Source organism: Podarcis melisellensis (assembly GCF_964234715.1).
Source record: "Podarcis melisellensis genome assembly, chromosome: 1".
In the NCBI taxonomy this organism is placed as follows: Eukaryota; Metazoa; Chordata; class Lepidosauria; order Squamata; family Lacertidae; genus Podarcis; species Podarcis melisellensis.
The window spans coordinates 61,447,385-61,472,875 of record NC_138528.1 but is presented as its reverse complement, the minus strand read 5'-3'; the positions used below and the strand labels follow the sequence as shown (position 1 = coordinate 61,472,875).

The 25,491-nt window shown below is 40.0% G+C and overlaps 2 protein-coding genes and 1 long non-coding RNA gene across 6 annotated transcripts in view; 2 read left to right on the top strand and 1 right to left on the bottom strand.

Moving 5' to 3' along the window:
* The window catches only part of ANO3 (anoctamin 3), a 232,421-nt gene that overhangs the window by 22,999 nt on the left and 183,931 nt on the right, over positions 1–25,491 (bottom strand). For all 4 annotated transcript variants that reach the window (XM_081882795.1, XM_081882796.1, XM_081882797.1 and 1 more), the window contains 2 exons: positions 22,974–23,070; positions 18,249–18,309 (listed from right to left, as the gene is read on the bottom strand). In XM_081882795.1, coding sequence (XP_081738921.1) covers positions 18,249–18,309; positions 22,974–23,070 — 158 coding nt within the window. The remainder of the gene's footprint in view (positions 1–18,248; positions 18,310–22,973; positions 23,071–25,491) is intronic.
* MUC15 (mucin 15, cell surface associated) lies at positions 955–15,404 on the top strand. The gene is made up of 4 exons (XM_081883060.1): positions 955–1,413; positions 8,131–8,864; positions 10,382–10,537; positions 13,577–15,404. The coding sequence occupies exons 2-4, from the start codon at positions 8,174–8,176 to the stop codon at positions 13,741–13,743; spliced, it is 1,014 nt and encodes a 337-aa protein (XP_081739186.1). The 5' UTR covers positions 955–1,413; positions 8,131–8,173; the 3' UTR covers positions 13,744–15,404.
* Positions 16,114–17,726, top strand: LOC309353845. The gene is made up of 2 exons (XR_014162068.1): positions 16,114–16,329; positions 16,617–17,726. It is a non-coding gene; the product is annotated as an uncharacterized lncRNA (long non-coding RNA).

Genomic DNA, 25,491 nt, shown 5'->3' with positions numbered 1-25,491 from the left:
TCGGGGCGCACAATGCGCCTCCTCCCCTCGCTAGTATCCGCCCCGGAGCCGCAGCAAAGGTGTAAAAGAGCCACATGCGGCTCCGGAGCCGCGGGTTGCAGACCCCTGTCCTAGGCCTTTGGCTAATTAATCAATCTATAGGGTGGGGGTATTGTTTTGTCTGTTATTATTATATATATATTGTGTTTATATACTATAAACCACTCTATGATCCTTGGATGAAGGATGACATAAATAAAATAAAATAAAATAAATAAAATAAAATAAAATAAAATAAAATAAATAAAATAAAATAAAATAAAATAAAATACGAGAACAGGCAGTTCCTGAAATATCCTGGACCCAAGTTGTTAAGGGCCTTGTAAATTAATACAAGAACCCAAGAGTTAATACAACTACCACAAAGGGTGATTATATGCAAAAGATGACAGGGTCCGTGAACTATTAATTCTTGTCTAGAAGAGGGGATTTTGACAGGGATTCAGGGTTAATGGATTAAAAATAAAACTTTTACCCCACGATTACAGGTTACAATTTAATGTACTTAAAAGTTTTATGTATTTGTTTTCTTAGCAGATTTATAGGGCTGTCCATCGACATGTTCCCTGAGCAGGTTACAAGGCAACAAGTAAAATGCCATACTGTTGCCATAAAGTATACCTCCAGGCTAGTGCAGTATGTAGTATAAAGTGAAAAACTGATCTTTCTTTCTTTCTTTCTTTCTTTCTTTCTTTCTTTCTTTCTATTCACCTTTTAATTAGCATTCTGCTTACAAAATGTAGATAATAATTTTTAATGACAGTGCCCTTTAAATCAGAAGCTGATATATGCCACTAGCAAGTTAGCTAAGTCTCTGGCAACACTTTTGTTGTTGTTCCTAATACTTTAGTACTGTATTCATTCCTTCCCTTTAAGAATAGAAAGTATGTTGACTCACATCTCTCAGGACTTCAGCTTTGGGGCACATTTTGAGTAGCAATAAAGTTCCCTCCAAAATTGCTACAAGCCTCCTATAAAATACTGTGACGGTTCATTGAATGTATATTTTTTAAAACCTAAATGCTGAACTCCTAAAAACCATTCATCTTACAGCAGTCCCTGGTAGTCTTTCCCGCAGCAACAAAATGACCTGTTCACTTGATCCTGAAAGCTCCGAATTCTATGATCTCTCTAATGCTATGTCTCAACAAGACAGCTGAGAAGCAGGTCATTCTGGTTCTCAGGTGCTCTATTACACTCAGAGAAATGCAGCCCCACCTAATTTCGTTTCTACCGTGCATTCCTGACCACCACAACACTGACACGTTTACATTACCTGCGTTGCACAGTTTTCAGCAGACTAGTCTTATTGCACTCCAAGTAGGGGGAGAGTTTTTTCAACAACTTCCTAAATATTACTGCTGAGCTGAAAAGGTAAGTGGCTTTTAGTTAATGGTTTTCACCAAGCGATCTTTCTAGTCTCTTGCATTAGCTCTTCAAAAATGTCTCTGTCTGTAAGTGATCCTGGTTAGAAACTAACAGTTGTATCGGCCAGGTAATGCCCTGGCCTGGCACAGATCTGAAGATATGTTCTTAGTTGCGTTTAACTTACATTCTGCTTGCAACGTCTCCCCCTCTCCTTCACTTCTAAGCAGTGGGCAAGAGGAGGCATGTCTCAAGGAATTTAAATGGCAGTATTTCTCAAAGTGATAAACTCTAGCATGTGTTAACTGTATATAAACACTACCCCAAATGACCTTTTACTGTTCAGTAACATTATAATGTCTGCTGTTCTTTCTGAAAGTTTCAAAGTTAGTATTTCATCTTTAACATGTGCAGTTACTTGCACAGAATGCATGTAGAAGACAACACTTCTCTGTAGTTTATGAATGTATACACTGGCTAAGTTGCACCTGTACTCAGGAAAGAAATACTAGATTATCAGAGTTCTCCTATTTAAGCATTGGTATAACGCAGAAAGGGGAAACTATCTGGAAAAACACCTTCCTCTGCCCCACAAATGAGAGTTAATGATGGGGTAGAAAAAGTGAGATTGGACTGGATTTTTTTTAAAAAATGTCTTCAAACAATTATGGTCAAGTAGCATTTTAGCCTTTACAAGCCATATGCTAAATGATATCACTAGAACATACTAAGTAGGGATGGGGTAATAAATTAAATTCAGTTCACATTTAAAGATGAAGCTACCTAGTTTGCACTTTCTGGGACAATACAGAAATTGAAACTTTGAAATGTTCGCGTCTCTGAATTTTGCAATGTGGCCCTCAAAGTCAAGTAATATGTGCAAAATGCATATGCTAAAATAGCACATGCATAAAGATTCACATAGTAGTGAAATTAACAAATAATAATGCTTTGGACTAGGGAAGCCTGCATTACAATGTGCATATTAGAAATTTACATTGCAACTGATGAATTTTCATGGGGCCATTAATTTAATACAAAAATTCATAAACTGGTGTGGAAATCTAGAGGACTGAATTTAAGATTGGAAAAATGAGGAACTGACATTGACATATTCACCCATTCCTAATACCAAGCTATATAAGACAATATGTAGACGCAATATAAGTACGAAGGTCATTAACTTACTTTAATTCATGCTTACTATTATCCTTTATGAATAATGATACTAGAGGAAGTACAGCAGGCATGATAGCTGCACCAGTGTGTTATTGACATGGTAACCCCACCATTACCAAACTACAGATGATGTTTAAAATTTAAAACAGCTTTTAATATTGTGGTTTGGGGCTGGTTCAGGGGAGTGGGAGACTGTGGAGAGCAGGGCTGCTGGTTCACAGACATTATACTTAATACAGTGGTGTCCAAACCTTTTTCAAAGAGGGCCAGATTTGATGAAGTGAAGGGCTGTGAGGGCCAACCAAAGCTGTTGACCATTTTTTTAGGATTGAAGTTGTTGAGCCACAGTGGCCAAATTGAACCAACCGGCGAGCCAAATTAGGCCCCCGAAACAAACTTTGGGCATGCCTGCTTTAACACAAAAATCATTGGTGGCTATGAATCTGAATGAGGTGCATTAGGTACAAGGAGAGTGAGTGCCTCCCACTTTCTCCTTCTACAATAGCTTAACGATTGAAAAATTCACCTCTATGCCCAGGAGATATGGAAGTTTACAATGTAAGGGCAGGAAGTGTGAAAGTGTCATGCGAAAGACGACAGAGTGTTGCAGAGGCAGGAAGCGACACCTCTCTTTTCACCATGCCCAAAGTCATTCAGATGGAGGAAAGATACCCAGAGAAATTTCTCTTTACAGAGGCATCATGTGCTTAAAGGGGCTGCCTGGCCACACCTCTCACCACACCACTGATAATGCACAGCTCTGCCAGTGCGCAAGTGTTAGCAGCATTCCAGGGCATAGGAGTCCACTTACATAGGTTTCTGCATCTCATCCTAATATGTGGATAGCAGGGCCAGGGCCAATGAGATTATGGAATTATCAGGGCAAGGCTAGAGGCAGAATGCAATCCTATCAATTACATGATGCCCCATCAAACAAGTATCATGTGAAGGGATCTTATGACCGTCACACATGTGATTTTGCTATTGCAAAGCTAAGTGAAGTCTTACTGTGTATAAAGTATACCCTGCAAAGATAATAGGACTCTAAACTATTTGCAGTTGCTCCAAAATCCTAGTAGTTTACATGACCTTGTAGTCTGCTTGGGTATGGGTGTGCCTTAACTGACACACACAACCACAGAAAGAGAGAGAGGGAGGGAGGAGATATATGATTATGGCTGGCTCTCATAAATCAAAACTCTAATTGGCATATGCCTTATTTGAATTCACGAGAATTCATATTTTCCTCAATGTCTCATCATTTATATCTGCTTTGAATTTTCCCTTGCATAGTCCCTATTCATGCTCACTGAAGCAAGGACACATAGATCAGATTCCACAGTGACACCCAGAACTTTGGAATGTTCTTCCTATGAGACTCACCAAAGCCCAAACCTGACTATAGTGAGGGTTAGTCTTTGGTAATTAATGTTAATTTCTTAACTTAGAAATACCTTTTAGTGAATTTTGATTTGTGTTGTTGTTTAATTGGCATGTATTTTGCATATTTTTACTGCTGTAATCCAGTGTAAGTTTTAAAGATAAAGGAAGACCAATTAAATAAATGGGGGTAGAGAGATAGTAACAGTCTTTATTGGACATGAGATCCATGCATATCCATGCATTTACCATAAATTTAATCCAAACTAGGGCTGGAAACCTGCACACAACTTAGGCTGCCTAAATGCAGGTCCATAATTTTCAAGGTGGGAATATTTCAGCAGGAAAGCTAAAAATCAGGGCAAATGTGAAATACCATATTTTTCTGTGTATAAGATGATGCTTTTTGCTAAAAAAAAATAATAATAAGGCAAAAATCGGCTGTCGTCTTATACACGGATAGTTAATGCAGAGGGGTGTGTGTGATTAATGGCAGCAGCCAGCAAGAGACTGGCAGCGGTGATTGGGCAGGTGATTGGTGGCTGTGGCAAGGCCTGCTGGCGATTGGCTGTGGCTGCGGAAACTGAGCAGGTGATTGGCGGCTGTGGTGAGGTGGGTAGGCGATTGGCGGCTGAAGCAAGTGGGTGGATGAGCTGCTGGTGGCAAGTGAGCGGGCAGACAATTGGCAGCTGCGGTGAGGTGTGTGATTGGCAGTGACTGTGGCAAGCGATTGGCAGTGGTAGGCAGATGGGTGAGCGATTGGCAGAAATGACCTCCCCGCCCCCCCCAAAGCTAAACAACTTAATTTATTAATTGTGGGCTAAAAGGGGGGGTTGTCTTATACATTTGGACATCTTATACATGGAAAAATATATGGGCTGAATTCAATTAATCTTACATTGAAATTAATGGGCCCAAATTAGCCATGGCTATTAATTTCAATGGGCGTAATCTGAGTAAAAGTTAATTGAATACAATGCTATATATTTGAATATGTTGAAGAATAAATTATACTACAGCAGCTGAGAACTCATATCTCATAATAACTACAACAGCCATCACCACCACCCCTCTTTTAAACAAAAGGGAGAGAGAACCAGTAAACATGGAGAAGCAGTAAATTGGGCAAATACATGAAGCACTGGGGTTGTAATCACACTAAATCACTACTAAAAAGTAGCCTAGCAAGATCCCATAAGACTATAAGGGAAGTCCTGGTGGATTAACCCAAAAGTCCTCCTAGCAGTCTGCTTCCTACAATGGCTAATCTAATGCTTCTGAGAAGCTGTAAGCATGGTGTGAAGGCAATAGTCCTTCTCTCCTGCTACTCCCCACCAGTAATTGTTATTCATTGATTCACTTCCTGTGAACTTGGAGGTTCCTCCCATGGTGAACGTCATTGGTGGGAATGAGGTGTAATTAGGGTTCCACCTGTTCATAAAGAATTTGTGCTACAGAGAAATGAAATGATAAACATCAGTGTCTTTAAAAAAGAAGAAGTTATTTTGGTTTAAGTTATTACTTGGAGCTAAAGTGGCCCTTTGTAAGCAACCTTGTTGGAGAGAAAGAGGCAAAACTCAAATTAGAAGTAAAGGACAAAAGCCAGATCAGCTGATTCCTGCATTTCAGCATTATATCTGCGGGCATGCGCATGCCGAGAAATGTTAAACGAAAGAACAAGAAACCGGTTTATTATTACACATGAAAGGATTTCTGGGAAACACATAACTAAAAATAAACTCAACTATTTCTCTTTTTTTGAGTCCCCCGTTTTCCAAGTGGAAAATTATAGTGGATGGAACAAAAAAAAGAGAGAGACTTTTGTGTTGCAAGTACAGCGATTTCAGCATCATGCCCTGTAAATGAAAGCTTTAGTTAAGTGAACTTTGGGTAATTTCCTGTGGGGGTTTCAAATTACAGCCAAGGTGAAATAAAAACAAAAATGACAAAACTCACTTTGTGTAGTAATGAAATGGCTATTGATGGAAAGCAGAGCGGGTTGCGCCAGAAAGGAAAACAACAAGTATGGCCATGAAGAGAAAGGAATATTTGAGAGCTTGCTAAAAGCTCACTCGGTGTTTTATTTGTTCTTCCTGTGGTTCTTTAAAGTATCGGTTATAGCGGGGGAGGGGGGAAAGGGAATGCAGTCACAAGGTATGACAAATGTTTTTGTTCATTCAGTCAGAGGGCTTGGAAGATAGGCAGATTAATTACATCTTGAATGCAGGGTGGGGAATCAGCCAAATAATGATTTGTCTCTTCTGCTTTGACTCATTTCACAAGAATTGCAGCCATATTTTGAACAAAGTAATTGCAGCAAATAATTTGCTTTTCTTTTATATTCAGCTATGTGGGCAAAATATTTACAAGCAAATAAAAAGAGTGATTTATTTTTTTTGTAAATTTGACTGAAGTTGCCTGTGACATATGCAACATACTTTGAAAACAGGCACCAACATGTACAGTTGACATGGTGCCTAACTAAGAGGAGATACAAGATCCCTTCACCCCTGTTCCTCATATCATGCTGTTCTCTTTCCCCTGAGGTCCTCGTCTGCCAATGGGAACTTATGAACGTAGGTTTTTCCCATGCAAACATCCAGGCTCCATGTGTGTACTTTAGTGAATAGGACTCCTATACATGCATAGCCCTACACACAAGTAATGTATGGAGGGGGACTATGGTGATTTGCCTGATGGGAATAAAGTACAGTGGTGCCTCGCAAGACGAAAAGAATCCGTTCCGCGAGTCCCTTCGTCTTGCGGTTTTTTCGTCTTGCGAAGCAAGTCCATTAGCGGCTTGGCGGATTAGCTGATAAGTGGCTTAGAGGATCAGCTGTTAAGCGGCTTAGCGGATCAGCTGTTAAGCGGCTTAGCGGATCAGCTGATAAGCGGCTTAGCGGATCAGCTGATAAGCGGCTTAGCGGCTTGGGAAAAAGGGGGGGAGGAAAAAACCCCCGCAGGAACTCGCAAGACATTTTCGTCTTGCGAAGCAAGCCCATAGGAAATTCGTTTTGCGAAGCACCTCCAAAACGGAAAACCCTTTCGTCTAGCGGGTTTTCCGTCTTGCGAGGCATTCGTCTTGCGGGGCACCACTGTAATTTATGAACACAATTCTGCCAAGACCACAAAAGAGGAATTCTGCCAAGACCACAAAAGGGGAAAGATAATGCAATGATGCAATAAAGCATTAATCACACAATTTTGTGTGATTCACAAAATTGAGTGATTAACAAATCTGTTCTGTCCACTGAAGAGACTTACCCCAGTATCACCAAACTTAAAAAGTTACCAGAATGTACTGAAACAAGAAAGGTAGCTGAGGAAAGTGAGATTTCTTTCAGACAGTTATGGGATCTGAAAACTGACCAGGACATTTGTTCCTTAAAAAAAATATTTTTGTGTGTGTGTCCCTTAGCTGTGCTATCAGAAAGCTCGGAGAAGAGAAACCAATCTTACAGAAAACAATTTCTGATAATACACAATGAGAAAGGCAATACATTTTAAAAATACATTCCTATAAGATGACCCTATGTCTAGCTCAAGAATAATGACAGCTATTAGGCCTTCTCTATAAGACCAAACCATCCTGCTATCTTGAAAAAGAGAAATGTGTTCTTAAATTGCAAAGTTTTGAGAAAAAGCTATTACAGTAGACAAGTGTTGAATTTAGTAGTTGGGACTCCAATTTTTCAAGGAACAAGCAGAGTGATGGTAACTCCAGTCCTTCATACTGCCATTAATTGCATCAGCTGACTGAGAGTGACAATACACTGCTCTTTTCCCACTCACACCTAAACTTGTTATTGTGCGAGTACTGTAATTGGGCAGTTTAGACCTGCATAACGTTTCCTTCTTAGCCCCAAATATGGGAGTCAGTCAGATCCTGAGTGTAAGCCACATATATTCATCGACTCTTTTTACAGAAGATTGGGATACCCCACAATATCTTGGTCTATAGTGTACCAGTGAATCCATGAAAACACCAAGTTTATAAAAGGGGAAACCTAGTATTTGACCACAACTGAAACAACGAGAATGAGAACTGCAAGATATCCTTTGTGTATTGATTAATTTCGATCTTCAATTCAGTGAATCTCTGTGACTTTTTTTAACATAAAAAAGATGCAATATAAAGATAAATATAAACTCTGAACTTTTTTACAGGTTCATCATATCAAGAAATAAGTATCATACCTGTGGAAGAAAAATGATGATCCCAGAAGAAATTATCTTCGTTTTGCTGTTGGCTAACTTGCATTCAACCAGAAATGCTGGTGTCAGTGCGCTAAGTATCACAGCCACTACAAGCAGCTTAAATAACACAACCATGAGTTCTACTATATTTATAAATAAATCATCCAATAAATCTGTAACTTCTGGAAGAACTCCTTCTGTAACTCTTACATCACCAACAGACACTGACACAACAAAAAATATGGTGATGGAAAGCAGTACCCAAAGCAGCAGTGTGACACTCCTTAATACTTGGCTATCTTCAACGGCACATCAGCTGAATCTTACAACAAAAGATTCAAATCAGACTTCTGCAAGAATCAATGGAACATCAGCTCCTTCAGAGATGCCTACAGTCAGCAGTGGCCTGTTCACAATCTCTGAAAACTATTCAATCACAACTTACATCAATTCAACAGAGAAAGCATTGAACAACTCCACCACAGCCAACTATAATGTCAGTTCTACGACCATAGTCTCTTCTAATGGAACTCAAATTAATGGCATAACAGTTCATCCTACCAGTAGCATGCCAAATACATCAACAATGTCACCAAGTACTAAGATCAACAGTGTTACAACAGATTTACGGATAAGTTTGCGAACCACGAGTCTGTACTCCAGTTTTACTGATGGGTTGGCAGAAGCAAGAGAACCCCAAAAAGGTACCTTAATTTTCAAGAATATTTCACCACTCAATAATAGTATCTACATTACCATAGTCTACCCAGAGTAGATAGATATTATTAGACCCACTGTTGCAGCTGGCTCAGTTTTAAAAGGAGTTACAGAAGTTGAGCTATTCATTTTGCAGAAGAAAAACCTGACAGGATTCTAGTTTACATTTACATGGCCATAGACAGACTTTTCTTCTTCTTTCCCTCCATTGCATTCTAATAATAGTAAAATTGAAATAAAAGGACATCTTTCTCAATGTAGCATTATGTCTGAGTGAACTAATTCTGAAGAACATCAGTGCACCAAAGAAGGATAGTCAACTAAGTTCTCCTCAGAGCAGACTCATTGAAATTAATAGAGCTAACAGTCATCTTCATTAATTTCATAGGTCTAGTCTTTATAAGATTTAGTTGAATACCACCCATAGGTTCTATTTTATTTTTGCACGTGGTCCTGGTTTATAGGGAAGAAAAGCTTATTTAGTGCAGATTGTACAGCCTGTTCTGAAGAAAGAACATTGCTTTCATAATTTCTCAACTTGTCTTCAGAGTTCTGACAATGTCTATCCCCCGCAATCCAAATGCTGCTATAAAGAATATGTCAACAGAAAATACCAATACAGGGTATAAAATGTGCTACAAAGTTTGTAACCAAACTATGCAGCCTACACTTCTTTTTTCCATTTAGATTTTATTAACGTTGGAAAGAAAATATACAACTGTTAAAAATCAAATTTCCAATATCTTTTTATCAAAGATAAAAGAAAGTAATCTAAATAAAAACACAAACCAGACGGTGAAAAAAGGAAAGCGTAAAATAAGAAAGAAGAGAACTTCTGGTTCTTCATCTAAATTATCCAAAACATCTGCTCCAAGATAGCACCCAACAATTTTGCTTTCTATAAACCAATATTTTCTTCAATCCTCAAACCCAGATATAATAAATTCATTTTCTTTTTCACACAAAAAGTCTATAATAGGTGCAGCCTATACTTCTGATTCTGATGGACAGGAAATAATTTCAGTATAAAAAGTGGAATAGATAGACAGATGTGTGAATATCATATTACTTACTAAACAGATTAAGTCTTGTTTGCATTTAATTTTACTCCTTAATCTGTCCTGCACTGTGTTTCATACTGCAATTCTATTGTTCATGTTGTATTGTGACAATTCTATCTACACAACTTTAGTTTTAGGGAAGAACAAAAATATCATAAATAAATAAATAAATGATATATGATAAACTGTTTTCATAATAGTTTATTTAAAATGACTTAGAGTTATATGTAGAAGTGAATGTTTTGGATCATAAACTCTGATTGGATGTTCAGATCTTATCAGGGATCTAGACATTTTGCCTTCGCTCAGTTGCCACTCATTATTTGGGATGACTATATGGTCTCTCTCTGCTCCCAAACCCCTAACATTCAGGGATTATTTTCCAGAGCTGCTTGTGAAAGTTATATGTTTGCTTAAAAATCCATTTTGTTTTTGTTTTTCAGAAAACCATAGTAATGGAGCTGTAGTGTTTGGTGCAATAGTAGGAGCAATTCTAGGGTGTGCATTAATCTCTCTGGTGGGGTATTTCATGTGTGGGAAGAGAAAAACCGACTCATTTGCACATCAGCGACTTTATGATGACATGAGGAATGATCCAGGTAATGAAACAGCAAAATGAACTGAGACATTATGGTCACACAGATTTCATTTTATTGTAATCATTTTGAGATAGCTTTGAGATTTTGATAGCACAGAGATCATCCGGAGAACATACCAATTGTCTGGACTTCAAAGGAGGTACTTAAATACTGAATCTTCTGCTAAAAATAGCATCCGAACTATAGACTGCAGAAAGGAAAGGATCGGATGATTCTGCATATATGCTTTTACTCATGCTTCAATGGAAGCAGGTAATAAAAGCAAAACACAATCCATACTACTGGAAAACATATCAACACCAACACTTCATACACATTGCAGTTCAATACCCAGCTATCCACATTTGTGTAGGAAAACGAGATTTATTTGTTTGTGTTGCTTGAAGGGAAGCCAGGCTGTTCTCATATATGATATTATGCTTACATGATTGCATTTATTGTAGTCAAACTGCAAGGACATCTGCAGAAGCAGAAAATGTAATTTACAAATTCAGTTGGTTTCCCTTACCAAATGCAGATTTCATGATCAAAATATACTCATTTTAATTTTCCTTAAAAATAAAATGCTACCAGAAAAAAATGCTCTGTCATGGTGTTTCAGAACTAAACTTGAAACACTGCTCATTAGGTTTGTTATACCCCTTCTATTATCTATATAACAGTGGCACTAAAATGTCCACATTTTCCCTCTGAAATCCAGGCACATTATGCCTGGATCACATTATTGGTGATATTATGCCCTCTCCAATTATGAGCAGCAATAAAGCAGTCAGAATGAAGTCTTTAATGGGCATCAATCTACATTATTCCTGAAGCAGATAGCTCTTCTCTGTAACAATAGGTTACGGAATGATATGTTCAGAGAAAAGAATTGCCCATAAAATGCTGTTACAAGCTGCTCCGTAAACACAAACCTGGACACATCAAAGCACAGAAAGCAGTATAAATTCTTGTAAGGAGATGTCTCTGAAGACTTTAGTTTACACCCAAATCCAAATTAATGTGCTCTTGCTTTAGGTAGTTTCCTGTGCAATAAACAACCATTAGAAACAAACTATCTATTCAAATGCCAAATATTTTATCACATGACACAAAAAATGTATTTGCATTTCCTGCATTGTTTTGACAACTGAATGCTAAACCCATATTAACTGTATTAAAACATTCAGTTTTAACATGGATTTATTCTGCTTTCTAACTTGCATTAAACAGCACAGGAGAAGCTCAATGGCCCCTTTAGGGCTAGGTGTAGAAACAATGATTTGTTCTTTCTCTTAGCTATCTTGACATGTTTATTTGAGGCACTGAACCTCAATCAATTGATTAGAAGTGGATTCCAGTTCTAAAGTAGTCTAATCTTGCTTCTTTCTTGCCTTTTAGTCAGAGGGGAAGGAAAGCATTTGTGATGGTTGGCCCAGTGATTTAGCACCTAGAAAAGATCAGGCATTTTTCTCTCCTCCATTCCTCTGGATTTCCACTCTATGAGAAGTGCAGCATCTACCTGTAATGCTAAATCATGTAGCATCACAAGCAAGAGGCTTGGGCTCACATGTTTCCCTTTCCCTTCTGGTGAAGTTATAATGAAAGGTCAGGACCTACTACTTCTGTTTTATATTAATCACAGTTTAGCATCTTAAACCTAAACCGTGGTTGATCTTAAACTATGGTTTAAGTTGGCTTATTTCAGCTGCAGGGCTGGCCCACGCAGGAGGCAGACTGAGGCAACCACCTCAGGTGGCAGAATCCTGCTGGGCAGCACCACTGTGGGTGCCCCACTCAACCCAGCTGCCACCACTCACTGGAAGCCACCACTGTGTGACCCAGGTAAACAAAGGCTTCAGCAGTGAGGCAGCAGAGGGGGGAGGGAAGCATCTTCCCATTTCCCCCCAGGTGGCAAAACTGGACAGGCTGCCTCTGTTCAGTTGTAGTTATGTGTCAGGTCTGGATGACATGAAGGAGAGGAAGTGCATGAGCCAGAGATGGTCATATTTCCTCACCACACTAAGCTATAGGTCAGTGTTACATCTGAGCCAGCTCTACGGGCAAGGTAAGGACCAAGGAAAAAACATGCTGCAGAAACATCTGCTCATAGATTAGTTCTACAAAGCTACAAGGGTTCATTTGCATCCGTTTTCTTGGCCTGAGCAAGGAAGTCCTGTATAGCAGCCCCTATAATGGTTAGAGGAGGAGACTTGTAGTTGCCAAAATATAGTGCTTCAGCAACACCTGTATTGAGGAAGATGAGCATGAGAGAAAATATATGGGAAAGGAGTTGCCAAGTTTGTGTTGTATTTTTTGAAAGTGGATGGTTGTTGCTTGCACCATAATAACTGACTGAAAACTTCATGCCCTGGCCAGTGTGGTGAGGTGGTTAGATAGCTGGATATGTATAAGCGGTAAATACACTTATGAGTCCATGCTCAGTTATGGCACTCACAGGTCAGCCTTTGGAGAGTATCTATCCTATCTCACTGGATTGTTGTGAGACTAAAAATGCCACTTTGATCTCATGGGAAATGGGTGGGATAAAAATAATAGCTGCATTTTGTAGCAAAACTCCAGTCTGTCAAAGTGATTAGAGAGCCTCCCATTGACTACTATATGATTTTGATCAAGGCCTTATTTTCATACTTCTGACATTATATTTTAAACTATTTTTAAAAATGGAAATGCTTTTGCAAGCCACACTTATATCCCAAACCGTTATGTTAGTCACCTAAGAAAAAGAGAGATTTACTGCTGCTGAGTCGCTCTAGAGTCTTGAAGCAATTCCAATTCTGTTCCTCAGTATTAATTATTCACACATGACATTTCCAGCCATGAGTGTATCCACACATGAGCAAGTGTGTATGGAGCTTGATGTTTAATCACATTTTATTCCATACACATCCCAACACCTACAATTGGCAAGAGTAGAAATACTTCCTTAGTCAGATGCATCCTGAGATAAAATAAATCATTCAAGGACCTTTTTAACATTATATTCAAAGGAAGCATTGTTCAGAACCCTATAAATATCTGTCTACATTTATTTTGCAGTTCTACGACTAGACAATGTGTCTGAGCCTTACGGTGCAAACTTTGGAAATCTGTCATACTACAGCCCTACAACAGTCAACGAGACAGCAGCCCAGAGCAGCAAAGAATCTCCCTATGATGCAATTCAAATGAATGACATGTCCGCATCACAACCTTCAGCACAGTAGTGTGAATAACTTGTGTCAAAACAAAACACCTCACACCCATGGTTTCTTCTTCTTGCGTTTAAAGATCAGGTCAAATGGTTTGAAAGATTTTGTGTGTGTGTGTGTGACACCAGCCCTCTGCCTGTTGATATGTACAGTTTTCAATAATATAAGTGAGGCAATGCTTGTTGGCCACGTTTACAAATTTATATGCCCAGAATTTCACTTTTGTGTGCATTGTGTTTTGGATGGTTCACATATCAATGCCCTTTACTGAGTGGTCAATTCCAGTGCTAACACACAGGTCCAAACTGATTCAATGGCAAAGAATTGTGCTTTATACAAAGCAATAAGAACCTTCTACCTACATTTTTGGATCTGTAGTATGTCAGTGACACAAATACGGTACCAATGGTATCCTCTCATCAGTCAATGTCCTTGCATGTGTGAACCAATTCTAAGTCTTTCTTCATCTGTTTCAACTGTATTATTTAACTTAAGTCTTAACTATCTAACCCAATTTGTTACCACCAGATACGATAGGCACAAGCTCTGAAAAGGCTTAGACGACTTTGAAAGATCACAAAGGATAGCTCTTTATGTAGTAGTTCACTGTGATAGCAGAATGCATTTCCTACGCTCACAGTCAGTATGTTTAGACTGCCAGATGCTGGACATAAACAAGAGAGGATGCCTGGCTTGTCAACTTCCATGACCATCTGCTTGGCTGCTGCTAGAATGTTGGACTGGATGGACTTTAGACTATTTTAGCAAATCAATTATGGCAGGCATGTTGTTTTTACTCTAGGGGAAATGCCATGAATGGGGGAAAGGGGGGGGGAGAGCCAATTATGTTCTACAAATGCAAAAAGCACTTAAATCAAGGAATTGGCACAGACATGGGAGTAGGGTTTTTTTGTTTTTGTTTTTTTGCCCAGGGGCCACATTACCTTATGGGCAACATTCTGGGGTCTACATGGCAAGAGCGGGTGGAGAAGCAGAGCTGGTGCTCCCCATCTTGCCAAAAAGCAACATTCTGGCCTCAGTTCAGATTAGCACATATATTATAGGAATGCATTCAGTTGCACATGGAAAGAAATGCATTGCACAATATGAATGTGGATTAGAATACACAATTTGACATGGATTCAGCTGGAGGTCAGAATGTACATTCTTCCCAACTACAGTGCATTAGTTTCATTGGGATGCTCACATCCCTGTCCTCATTTTGCCACATCTTGTCAACGAAGTATGACTGGACTGGCCAATGAACAATCAGCCCAGCTGTCCGGGCAAAGAGCCTGTCTTTTCTCTTACAGCAACACCAATCTGAATGCCACCGTCTCAACAAAAATGGCTTTTTTCAGCTTTCAATTTAATGCAAGATCCTATCGGCATCAGAAGTAGTTATTGTCTGGACCCAGGTGGAGAATCAAAGGGTGCTCCCCATTCCCCTCAATTTTGAGGCTGTTTGGTTTCCCCTTGGCTGCTTTTAAACAACAAATTTTTGTCTAAATTACCTTCACCATTGCGTACAGTTAGTTTGGCCTTACATGCAAGGAGAGCAAATTGTCATTTATCACAGATGCGTGTGGAAGAAGGGAGTAATAAACTAGGATAATGGAAAATAAAACAAAATTCAAAGCAATGTATTTTTCATTACATATTGTATTCCACACAGGCTAGACCAGTGTTTCCCAACCTTGTGCCTCCAGCTGTTTTTGGACTACAATTCCCATCATCCCTTGCCACTGGTCTTGCTAGTCAGGGATGATGGGAGTTGTAGTTCAAAACAGCTGGAGGCACAAGGTTGGGAAACACTGGGCTAGACTGCCAAGAGAAGTGAGATTGCTTTAACTCTAGTGCTTGGGATCATAAGGCGCCAAGGAAACTATGTGACAAAAGAGATGCTTCTTGATAACAATGCAAGACAGGGAACACCAAATTCATCCCGAAACATGGGTCCTAAAATTTGTCAAGTATCTTTTATCTGAGAAGAGCAACACACTTCCCTGCTACATGCAGGAAATGCTTGCTGTATGAAAGAGCACTGAGAGCCAGGGTGGAGTGTCATCAGATCTCAGTTTAGTCTGGGAACTTGAGTCTAAGTCCAGCATCCAGGGCTGGCATGAATGAGCACTTGCCAAGGCCCCCAAAGACTTAGGAGAGCCTGTCGCCAACACTGTCACTCCACTGGGACTACCATGAAGTGTCAGTGCCTCTGTTACCACTGAGCCATAGCATGGAACCTTTTGCTGCCTCACTTCATTTTCTCCAGACACGGTGCTTTTGGTTGGTGGTAGCGGCAACAGTAGTTTTGAATGGGAGCTGCATGGGTGCTTGGCTCCAATCCTTGTGGTGTCCACTGGGTATTTTGATCATCCCTGTGGTGTCCACTGGGTATTTTGATCATCCAAAATGCAATATACTGATGTCTAGTAGGGCACTGCATTTTGGAAGACTAAATGTCACCACGCTGACCATCAGAGCAGAGCACCAGCTTGGCTCCCTTTCAAAAGTGGCAGTAGTATGCACAGCAGCAGCAGCCTGTGTCACCCTGATGCAGGGTGAAGTGAGAGACAGGCAGTGGTTGTGGCTGAGGCTACTGTTATGTACTGGGCCAGCAGGGGGATACTGTATATAGTTATGCAAATGAAGGATCGAAAGTGATGTTCAGTGATTGGATGGTTTGCATGCAAATGAAGGATTGAAAGTGACATTCAGTGATTGGATAGTTTTAGAAAGTTGCAACAGTTACATTGTTCTGGAGCTCTATATAAGCAGGCTGAGCTCTTCAGGTCAGTTCTATTCTGGCCTCTGAATAAACAAGAGCTGTTGAAGAATCACTGTGTTGTCTGATATGTTCTCCCACAGCTTAACAGCTACAATAGCAGATAGCAGTATTGGCAGAAGCCCAGGTCAGGCTCCCCTGGCAACACTCATGCTGAAGGCCTACTGGAATCAGGCTCTAGCCCTGTCAGTCTCTACCTTGCAGGGCTGTTGAGAAGAGAAAATAGATAGCTTCTTGAATGCTACCCAGAGCCCCTTGATGGAAGAAAAGGATATAAATGTGAAAAATAATATTTCCATTGGCTTCTGAATTTGCCACCGTTATTATTAAATATTATTAGACCAAGGCACAAGATGTCTTCACCTTTGGGGTTGACCACCCTCATCATGCAAGCTGAGATATTATTCTATGCTTTTTAAAAGTTAGGTGTCATGCAGCACTGACTCACACTGGACATATGAACTGAAACAGAAGGGGAGAATTTGTAGCCTGTTACTCTCTCAACTACTAGTAATAAGAGATTAGAGACAGACCTTGATAATGCAAACAGAGCTTTCAAGACAGAATGCTGAACAAATTGTCCTGTGTAAAGCCTGCTTTCCAGTTCAATCTTGATGAGCATAAATAAATAGCAGGTGCCTTTCCCCCAGAGAACTCTTCATGCTTCCCAAAAATTGAGACTTAGAAGTCTGCCGTGTTGACAGTAAAGGCAGCATTGATCCCACAGTTCTTCCTTCCTACATACGGACTGAAATTTCATGTTATGTGCAGACTATGGGAATCGGATGTCTCTGATGGTTACCCAACAGGGTACCCTAAGGATATACTTATATGAATTTTAGAAATAGCATGCCCTGCACACTGTATGTAAAAAATGCAAAGGGGACTTTAAATAAATCAAGAGTAGCAGCAACCATTCTACTATGAGTCAGAGACTAAATGTAGAAAGTGTAAGTACTTTATTACAAATCCAGTGGGGTTGTCTTTGTATCCCACCTGGTTTTGGACTTCTGTGGATTTATGTTGGTCTACTGAGTTGATCTATATCCAGCTTTGCCTATAGAATCATTATTGTGGCTTATTTTTGATGACATTTTGATGCTTTTGGAGAGTCACCCTTTCCCCTTCACCAACCCAGCAGCTGGGATTGTGATAAATGCATATAAATACATATTTGTAAACTATGTCAATAAAGCTATTTTTTAACCTTTAAGCTCTTTGTCATTGTACACTATAGGATTAAAATGGGATGGATATTTTAGGAAGACAATGGATTAAACAACACAGATAGTAATATGAGGTTGGATTGCCATCTTTCATGGATGCTTTAGCTGAGATTCCTGCATTGCAGCAAGTTGGATTAGACTCTATGATTCTATACTCATAGTAAACTCATTGAAATTAATGGCTGTAAATTAGTCACCTCCATTCATTAACTGGTCTATTCTGCGTTTGACTAGCATTGGATACAACTCATATATACCTCTAGTATAACACTGCAATGGACTGCAAAGTGAAGAGGTTTCTCTAGCACTGGAGTAATTTACCCAGTCATTTGTGTTCCTGAATGGCTTATTTCAGCTGTGTATAGAGATCTACATCCCTAACAAGCATGACAATAATAGCTTCAAAATATATATTCTCATTTTAAAGTTCATTCCAAATTAAGACTTGCTGAGTATAATACCTTTTATTTTACAGTAACAGGTGAAATAATAATAACAACAACACTTACCCCATATAGCCATAAAAATGGCGAAGAAGACAGTCCCTCCATTATCAAATAAGTGTGTAACCTTAGAAGGAAATGAAAGAATATAAGGCAAGTAATGGAATTATTAAGCAATAAAAATCTACCATATGCTAATATGTTCTTAATTAGAGAATGCCATAATACTGAACAATTGCAAACAGACTAGGGTAAAGTGGATGCATAATTTCATTGGGTTTAAACATGGGCCATGCCTTCATGAACTCTATTAAAGGATCAGCAGTGGAATAAGCATAAAATTACCGTATTTTTTGCTTTATAAGACTCACTTTTTCCATCCTAAAAAGTAAGGGGAAATGTGTGTGTGTCTTATGGAGTGAATGCAGGCTGCGCAGCTATCACAGAAGCCAGAACAGCAAGAGGGATTGCTGCTTTTACTGCGCAGCGATCCCTCTTGCTGTTCTGGCTTCTGAGATTCTGAATATTTTTTTTCTTGTTTTCCTCCTTCAAAAACTAGGTGCGTCTTGTGGTCTGGTGCGTCTTATAGAGCGAAAAATACAGTACATCTATTATATTAGCTCATTGGGCTAATGCTGTGGAGGTTAATTCTCTGCTCATTTTCATATCCACTCGTGGAAACCTCCATCCTGGCTCAGAGGCCTAAACTAATTGCCATACTAGCTTCCACTAATTCCTCAGTACCACAGCTCTTTGTGTGGAGAGAGGATTCCTCAAATCCCCATCCTCATGGGTGAGAAAGGAAAACATGCCTCGTTGGGGTTTCGTTCCCTTTCTCCCCTGCCCTTGAATCTACTAGACCTGAAAGTTTGTCGTAGGAAATCCCTTTTCATCCAGGTTACTCACCAACTTTTCCTGTTCCTTAATCTCTTCACCCTGCACTGTTCCTGCCAGCTGTGAACAGGGGATTTGCCTATTCATAGTTGCACCACCAGGGACAACATAAGCAGAACAGGCAGCAAAACACCCCAAAGCAACTGCACACTATCTTACAGTGAAGAGCAGGATAAAGGGCAGGTGCCAAGCTGAACTGCACTGAAGTAGGCTTTATTTCTTGCTGAGCTCGTCCATGCCACTGATGAACAGCTCTTATTGTCAAGGAAGCTCCTCCTAATGCTTAATTTCCTTTCTTGTAATTTGAATCCATTGGTTTGGGGGCTATGCTCTTGGGCAGCAGAAAGCATGCTTGCTCCACCTTCACTGTAACAGCCCTTTAGATATTTGAAGGTGGCTATTGTATTACTTCTCAGTCTTCTCTTCCCTAGGCTAAATGTACCCATCTTGGTTTCCAGACCCTGATGTCCTTCTTAAACTGTGGTGCCCAGAATTGGACACAGTACTCCAGGTGGGGTCTGATGAAGACAGAATAAAGTGGTGCTATTACTTCCCCCACCATGCATTCAGTGAACTGGATGCTTGTGTGGTTTTGTTTAATTCTGAAAAGGACTCGAAAAAGGAGAAGGAATCTGTGGCCCTCTAGATGTTGTTGGACTTCAACTGTCATCAATGCCCCAGGCAGCATGGTTAATGTAATCCTAAACCTCAGTCCAAAAATAACCTAACCTATGTTTTTATATCACAATAAATAAAAAAAATTAAGAAATTGTCCAGTAGCACCTTGTTGTTGTTGTTGTTTAGTCGTTTAGTCGTGTCCGACTCTTCGTGACCCCATGGACCAGAGAACGCCAGGCACCTCTGTCCTCCACTGCCTCCCGCAGTTTGGTCAAACTCATGCTGGTAACCTCGAAAACACTATCCAACCATCTCGTCCTCTGCCGTCCCCTTCTCCTTGTGCCCCCCATCTTTCCCAACATCAGGGTCTTCTCCAGGGAGTCTTCTCTTCTCATGAGGTGGCCAAAGTACTGGAGCCTCAGCTTCACAATCTGTCCTTCCAGTGAGCACTCAGGGTTGATTTCCTTCAGTATGGAGAGGTTTGATCTTCTTGCAGTCCATGGGACTCTCAAGAGTCTCCTCCAGCACCATAATTCAAAAGCATCAATTCTTCGGCGATCAGCCTTCTTTATGGTCCAGCTAGCACCTTAGAGACCAACTAAGTTTGTTCTGGGTATAAGCTTTCGTGTGCATGGACATTTCTTCATGTACAACTGCTTGCTTTTAGCAAAGCTGTAATTCTGTTTTCCCTTATGCACAAGTGTGAACTGTTCAAAGTGCATTTGATAATGAATTGACTGCCTGCTGTCATTTTTATTCAGCTGTTCAGTTATTTTACCTTTACAAATAATAATTCATCAGTAATTTATATAATCTGTTTTTCTATTTTATCTGCATGCTATGCTGTATTGTGTTTTTAATATTCGGTTGGGAGCCACCCAGAATATTATTATTATTATTATTATTATTATTATTATTATTATTATTATTCAGATACACTTGGTGTATCTGAAGAAGTGTGCATGCGCACGAAAACATATACCCAGAACAAACTTAGTGAGTCTCTAAGGTGCTACTGGACAATTTTTTTATTTATTAATTTATTTCGACTGCGTCAGACCAAGATGGCTACCTACCTGAATCTATTCCTATCAGACTATCAGTCTGATTTAGCTAAACAAAACTGACATGAAGTTCACAGCAAGCAGAGATTGTGAGCAGGTTTACTGGAACAAGAACTATTTCTAACTTAACCAGTAATTCTGTAATTAATTCTGTTTGCCATTTAACTACCATTTATTTCCCCACCATTTAGACACAGTGTCTATGACACTTTTATTAATGGAAGGAGACTTCGCTGCCAATGTTTAGCTACTCTATAACTACACTGTGTTACATATAACCCCAAAGTCTAAGGAACAGCAATGGACCTTAGGAATGTGATGCTTGTAAGGCAATGGGTATCTGGGGAAAAGGAGTGCTGAGGAGGCTGAATAGTTTGCTGTAGGAGGATTTCATTCCCCACACAAGATGACATACTTAATTAGATGCCTTGAGACTTTTTCTCTTGCACAGTCCTCTTCAGGAACTGCAAACCTTAGCTAATTTAACACATCCCTGTTTTAATAGGAATGCCGTTTTCCAATAAGAAAATATTTACCAGAGAGGGGATGAAATGTTTACACAAAACAGACAACTATAATATATTTCTTTAAAGTGAATGTAATAAAAATGGTTTAAACAACATTTATAGTGTAGAATCTCTGGAATGTTTTATTTTCTTTTGAATGAATCCACTATACAGCGTGTAGTTATTTAATGCATATGTCGGATAAGCACTCAGGCCTCAGATGATTTAAAGTGCACATTTGAAAAAGTGCACATTTACTACCCATTGCTCAAGAATATCAGCTCGGTAAGTGTGCTCCATGAATTTCATTACAGTGAATGTGGGATTCAAAGACAGACAGACAGACAGACAGACAGACAGACAGACAGAGTGCTATTAGAGGACTGGGAGGTACCGGTAAATAAAATGACTGGGAAGTGATTTGTTGTATGTGTGAATCAGATGAAAATAGGAATGCTTCTGTTTTCAAATGGAAGTAGAAAAACAACAAATTCTTACAAATTAATGAAATAAGACAATTGTAACCTGTTGTTTTACATTGTATTTATGTATTTATTTAGTAATAATACAGATGAGCAAGGAATGCTGTAATCTTATTTTCGTTTACGTGAAAGAAAGCCCCATTGAACTCAGTAGGGCCTGCTATTGAATACACACATATAGGCAGGGCTTTTTTTCAGCCGGAACTTACCAGAACTTGGTTTCAGCACCTCTCAGGTGGGCACCATTGTCATTATAAGAGAACAAGGGAGGTGTTCATGGTGAGTTCTGGCACCTCTTTTTCTAGAAAAATAGCACTGCATATAGGTTTGCTATATCAGTAAAACTGCTTGTGTTATATATCCAGTGAATTCTTTCTGTTTGCAGAAGGCCTTTTGCTTTGAACAACAACTTTCCCTGCCCTTCCTCTCCTCTCCCTGTGTATCCCACAACCCCTCTCTTTGATTGGAATAAAGCCCAGATCAGATGTTTTGGACGTGGAAAGAGAGTGAAATTCTGCTTCTGAAGCAGAAGTTCTTTCATGAACGTAATTACTTCATTGGATCCAACCCCATGACTACATAAATTAATCAAGAGCCAAAATGTACACTGGGTATACTGCTGGTCATGGGTCCAGAATATGTGAGCATCCTACTGATAACCCCAACAAAGAATTGGGCATTGAGTATTTGCATTCCGCACTTGAAAAGTCTTGAAGTGGTGTTTAAGTGTTTGATGTGAATTCATAATCATTTTCTGTCTCTGCAGAGCAGAAATGTTTTCCTACAGAGTGGGAAAACAGGGAGGCAGACTCTCGGCCCCACCACTGATAGCAAAGGGCCAAAGATATTCACTTGGCCTGGGTTGCTTTTATAGGTTTTATCGCAATAACCGTTTTTTGGCAGGGCAAATCCTTGTGAAGTGTTGAGCATGAAAGCTGAATACATTTTTGGGTTTGCTGCTGAAGAGTCCACCAAGCACCACTGTGCATTATAGGAGTGGGAACCTCTGGCTCTCCAACTGTTGCTGAACCACAATTCTCATCAGTCCTAGAAGCATAGCCAATGGTCATGAATGGTGAAAGCTACAGCTCAGCGACATACAGAGGGCCAGATGTCTCCCACATGTGGTACAATGGAAAAGCATTTGAATGAAATAACAAGAGGCCGTGTGCAGTTTCCAACTGACGTATCTGAAGCATAGAGCTTCTAGAGCACAAAATAACTTACCTTTGCATAGATGCAGCTTTCATTGAGTTTTTGCAGGGTGCAATTCTTCTCACACATTGGACACATGACAGTTTCATTTGCCTCGCAGATCTCTCTGCTGCACCAAGAAATAAAGACAGTGAATGTTTATTCAGGGATGACTGATGTTTATGACATTCATTATGGTAGCTGACACGGGCCGCAAGGCTTCTGATATTTGCAGCATTGTGTGTCGAGGTCCCCAAGCCACCCCCCAAATAACTCACAACGCACATTTAATTTTTGTTTAAGGTTTTTGGCATAATTTTGGCCACAACTTTATTTAAATACAAAACCGTGAGTGGTTGTTTAGGCATTGGTTAAGGCTATCTGTCCCCCCGCCTGGGGGCAGAACTGACTTCCGGGCACCACTGAAAGACAGTGCGGGGGAAAGCAAGTTGGGGAAGAATTGGAGCTGAGACACAGACCCTCAACTCTCACCCGCCTGCTCCCCGAAGGCTTGCCGGCCCTAGTCCCATTCCAGGGATTGGACGAAAAGATGGCAAGCCCCAGGATTCCTTTAACGGAATTCCCTTTCCGCAGCAACCATGGAGGGGCAGGCCCAGCCTATCCTAACCCCTCCATGGAGGGGCAGGCCCAGCCTATCCTAACCCCTCCTCCACCAATTTATAACCAATGCCTAACCGCAACCTTACAAGTTGTGACGATTTGCTACGCAGTAGGCAAAAACCAAATGGCCCAGCCAATCAGCCAGATGGACAAAATTCCTACCAGGCCCCCGCTCCAAAGCAGACGACCCCATGACAGGCATAGCAAGGTCAAACCAACAACCCCTTACTTTAGGGCGGGTGGGTGGGTGATCCGTTGCACACAGCAAAGAGAAAGCTCCAGGCTGCATGCAGAGTATTTAAACATTTTACCCCTCCCACCAAAATTGCAACATAACTTTTACCCCAGCAACCCAGTGAACCAATCACTGCCCAAGGCCATCTTTAGAGACCCTGCCTGGTAACAGAGGGGTGGCTCAGCAGACCCCACCGCAACACGTGCTCTCCATGAAGGAGAACACGCTTTGTGTTTGTACCTTACTTTGGAAGCTGGACCTAAACTTATTTTATTGCACAGGCACAACACAGGACATGGCAGTTTAATTATGATTTCATTGACAGTAGGATTTTTGGAAGTTCTGTTTCACTTTCCCCCCCCCACCCCCAAGTCACATGATGGTCCTGGGATGTAGCCAAGGCAGATACCCTGGCAGGAAAGAAACCCTCAGAACCGACTGCATAAAGTCAGCATGAAGTTGCTGGTGCAAGTTGTTTCTTCCTGATTTTGTATGATTCCTCTTTCCATTGCAGCTTCCTGCACCACAAACCAGGCCCCAAATGACACACACATGGGGCAGGATGAAGAGTCCAGATATTCCCAGAGGTTTGGATTGTATCAATCTATGTCTTTGATATTGCCTGGCTGGCGATGGTGATTAAAAGTTCTCCCAGGCCTTGCTACAAAAACAGAGAAATTTCTCCTAGGTCCTTCTACAAAAGTAGATATGGAAAAAGAAATATTTAAACCCATGCATTTCCCTTTTAAGCAACTGCTATGAACTGCTTAAAACATGATAATCTTAGTTTTGTTTCTAGACATGAAGCACATATCAGCTATAGTGCTTGCCAGTTTAATCATTGACTTATCTGAATAGGTTTAAAACTCCAGTTCCCACAATCTGAAGACTCATAATCAAATGAAAAATTCAGAAACTGCTGAAGGGATGTCTAGCTGTGAATATTAATTACCCCTCTGTTACCTGTGCATCATGTTTTGTGAAAGGAAGTTGTGTTATGCAGATTTGTTTTAAAAATCAAATTCATCCCAAACCACTAGAGGGAATACTAACTTTACCTAAGTGCCAGCCTGTTACATAACTCTAAGAATTGATTTGCACTGCTGTATGCTTTTTAAAATACAACCAGCATTAATCACTGAAAACAGAAGGTTTCAAGGTGTGGGCCAGAATGAAGGCATATCAGTCATGCACTATGTTAACTGTTTAAAAAAAAGAGATGTTTCTAGTTACATCCTCTTCCTTCTGGAAAGCAAGAACCTGTCCCCTAAACAAGTTTGTATGAGTACTTGTTATGTGTATCTAGTGCAAAGGGACCTGTATTCTGCAGATGCTCAGAGTCATATATCTCATATGATTGTAAGTACTTCATATGTAATTATATTAAGCAATTACATATGAAGTAATTATATGGTGAAAACTGCTGAATGCCTGTTGTTGCATCATGTATTACTATGATATATACAAATATATAAAATAACTGAAGAACATCAATGAGTCTGTTGATGAGTCAAAATCTGTTCTGTATCAAACTTTCCATTGGTTCATATTATCCAGGTTGCCAGCTACGAAGGCACATAACATGTCTGCAAAATATTACAAAACTGAGTTGTTAATTGCTTTAACTGATTTTTCTGTTTGTTTTAATAGTGTCTTATGTTGTATTCTATGGTGCCATGCACAATGAGGTATTTT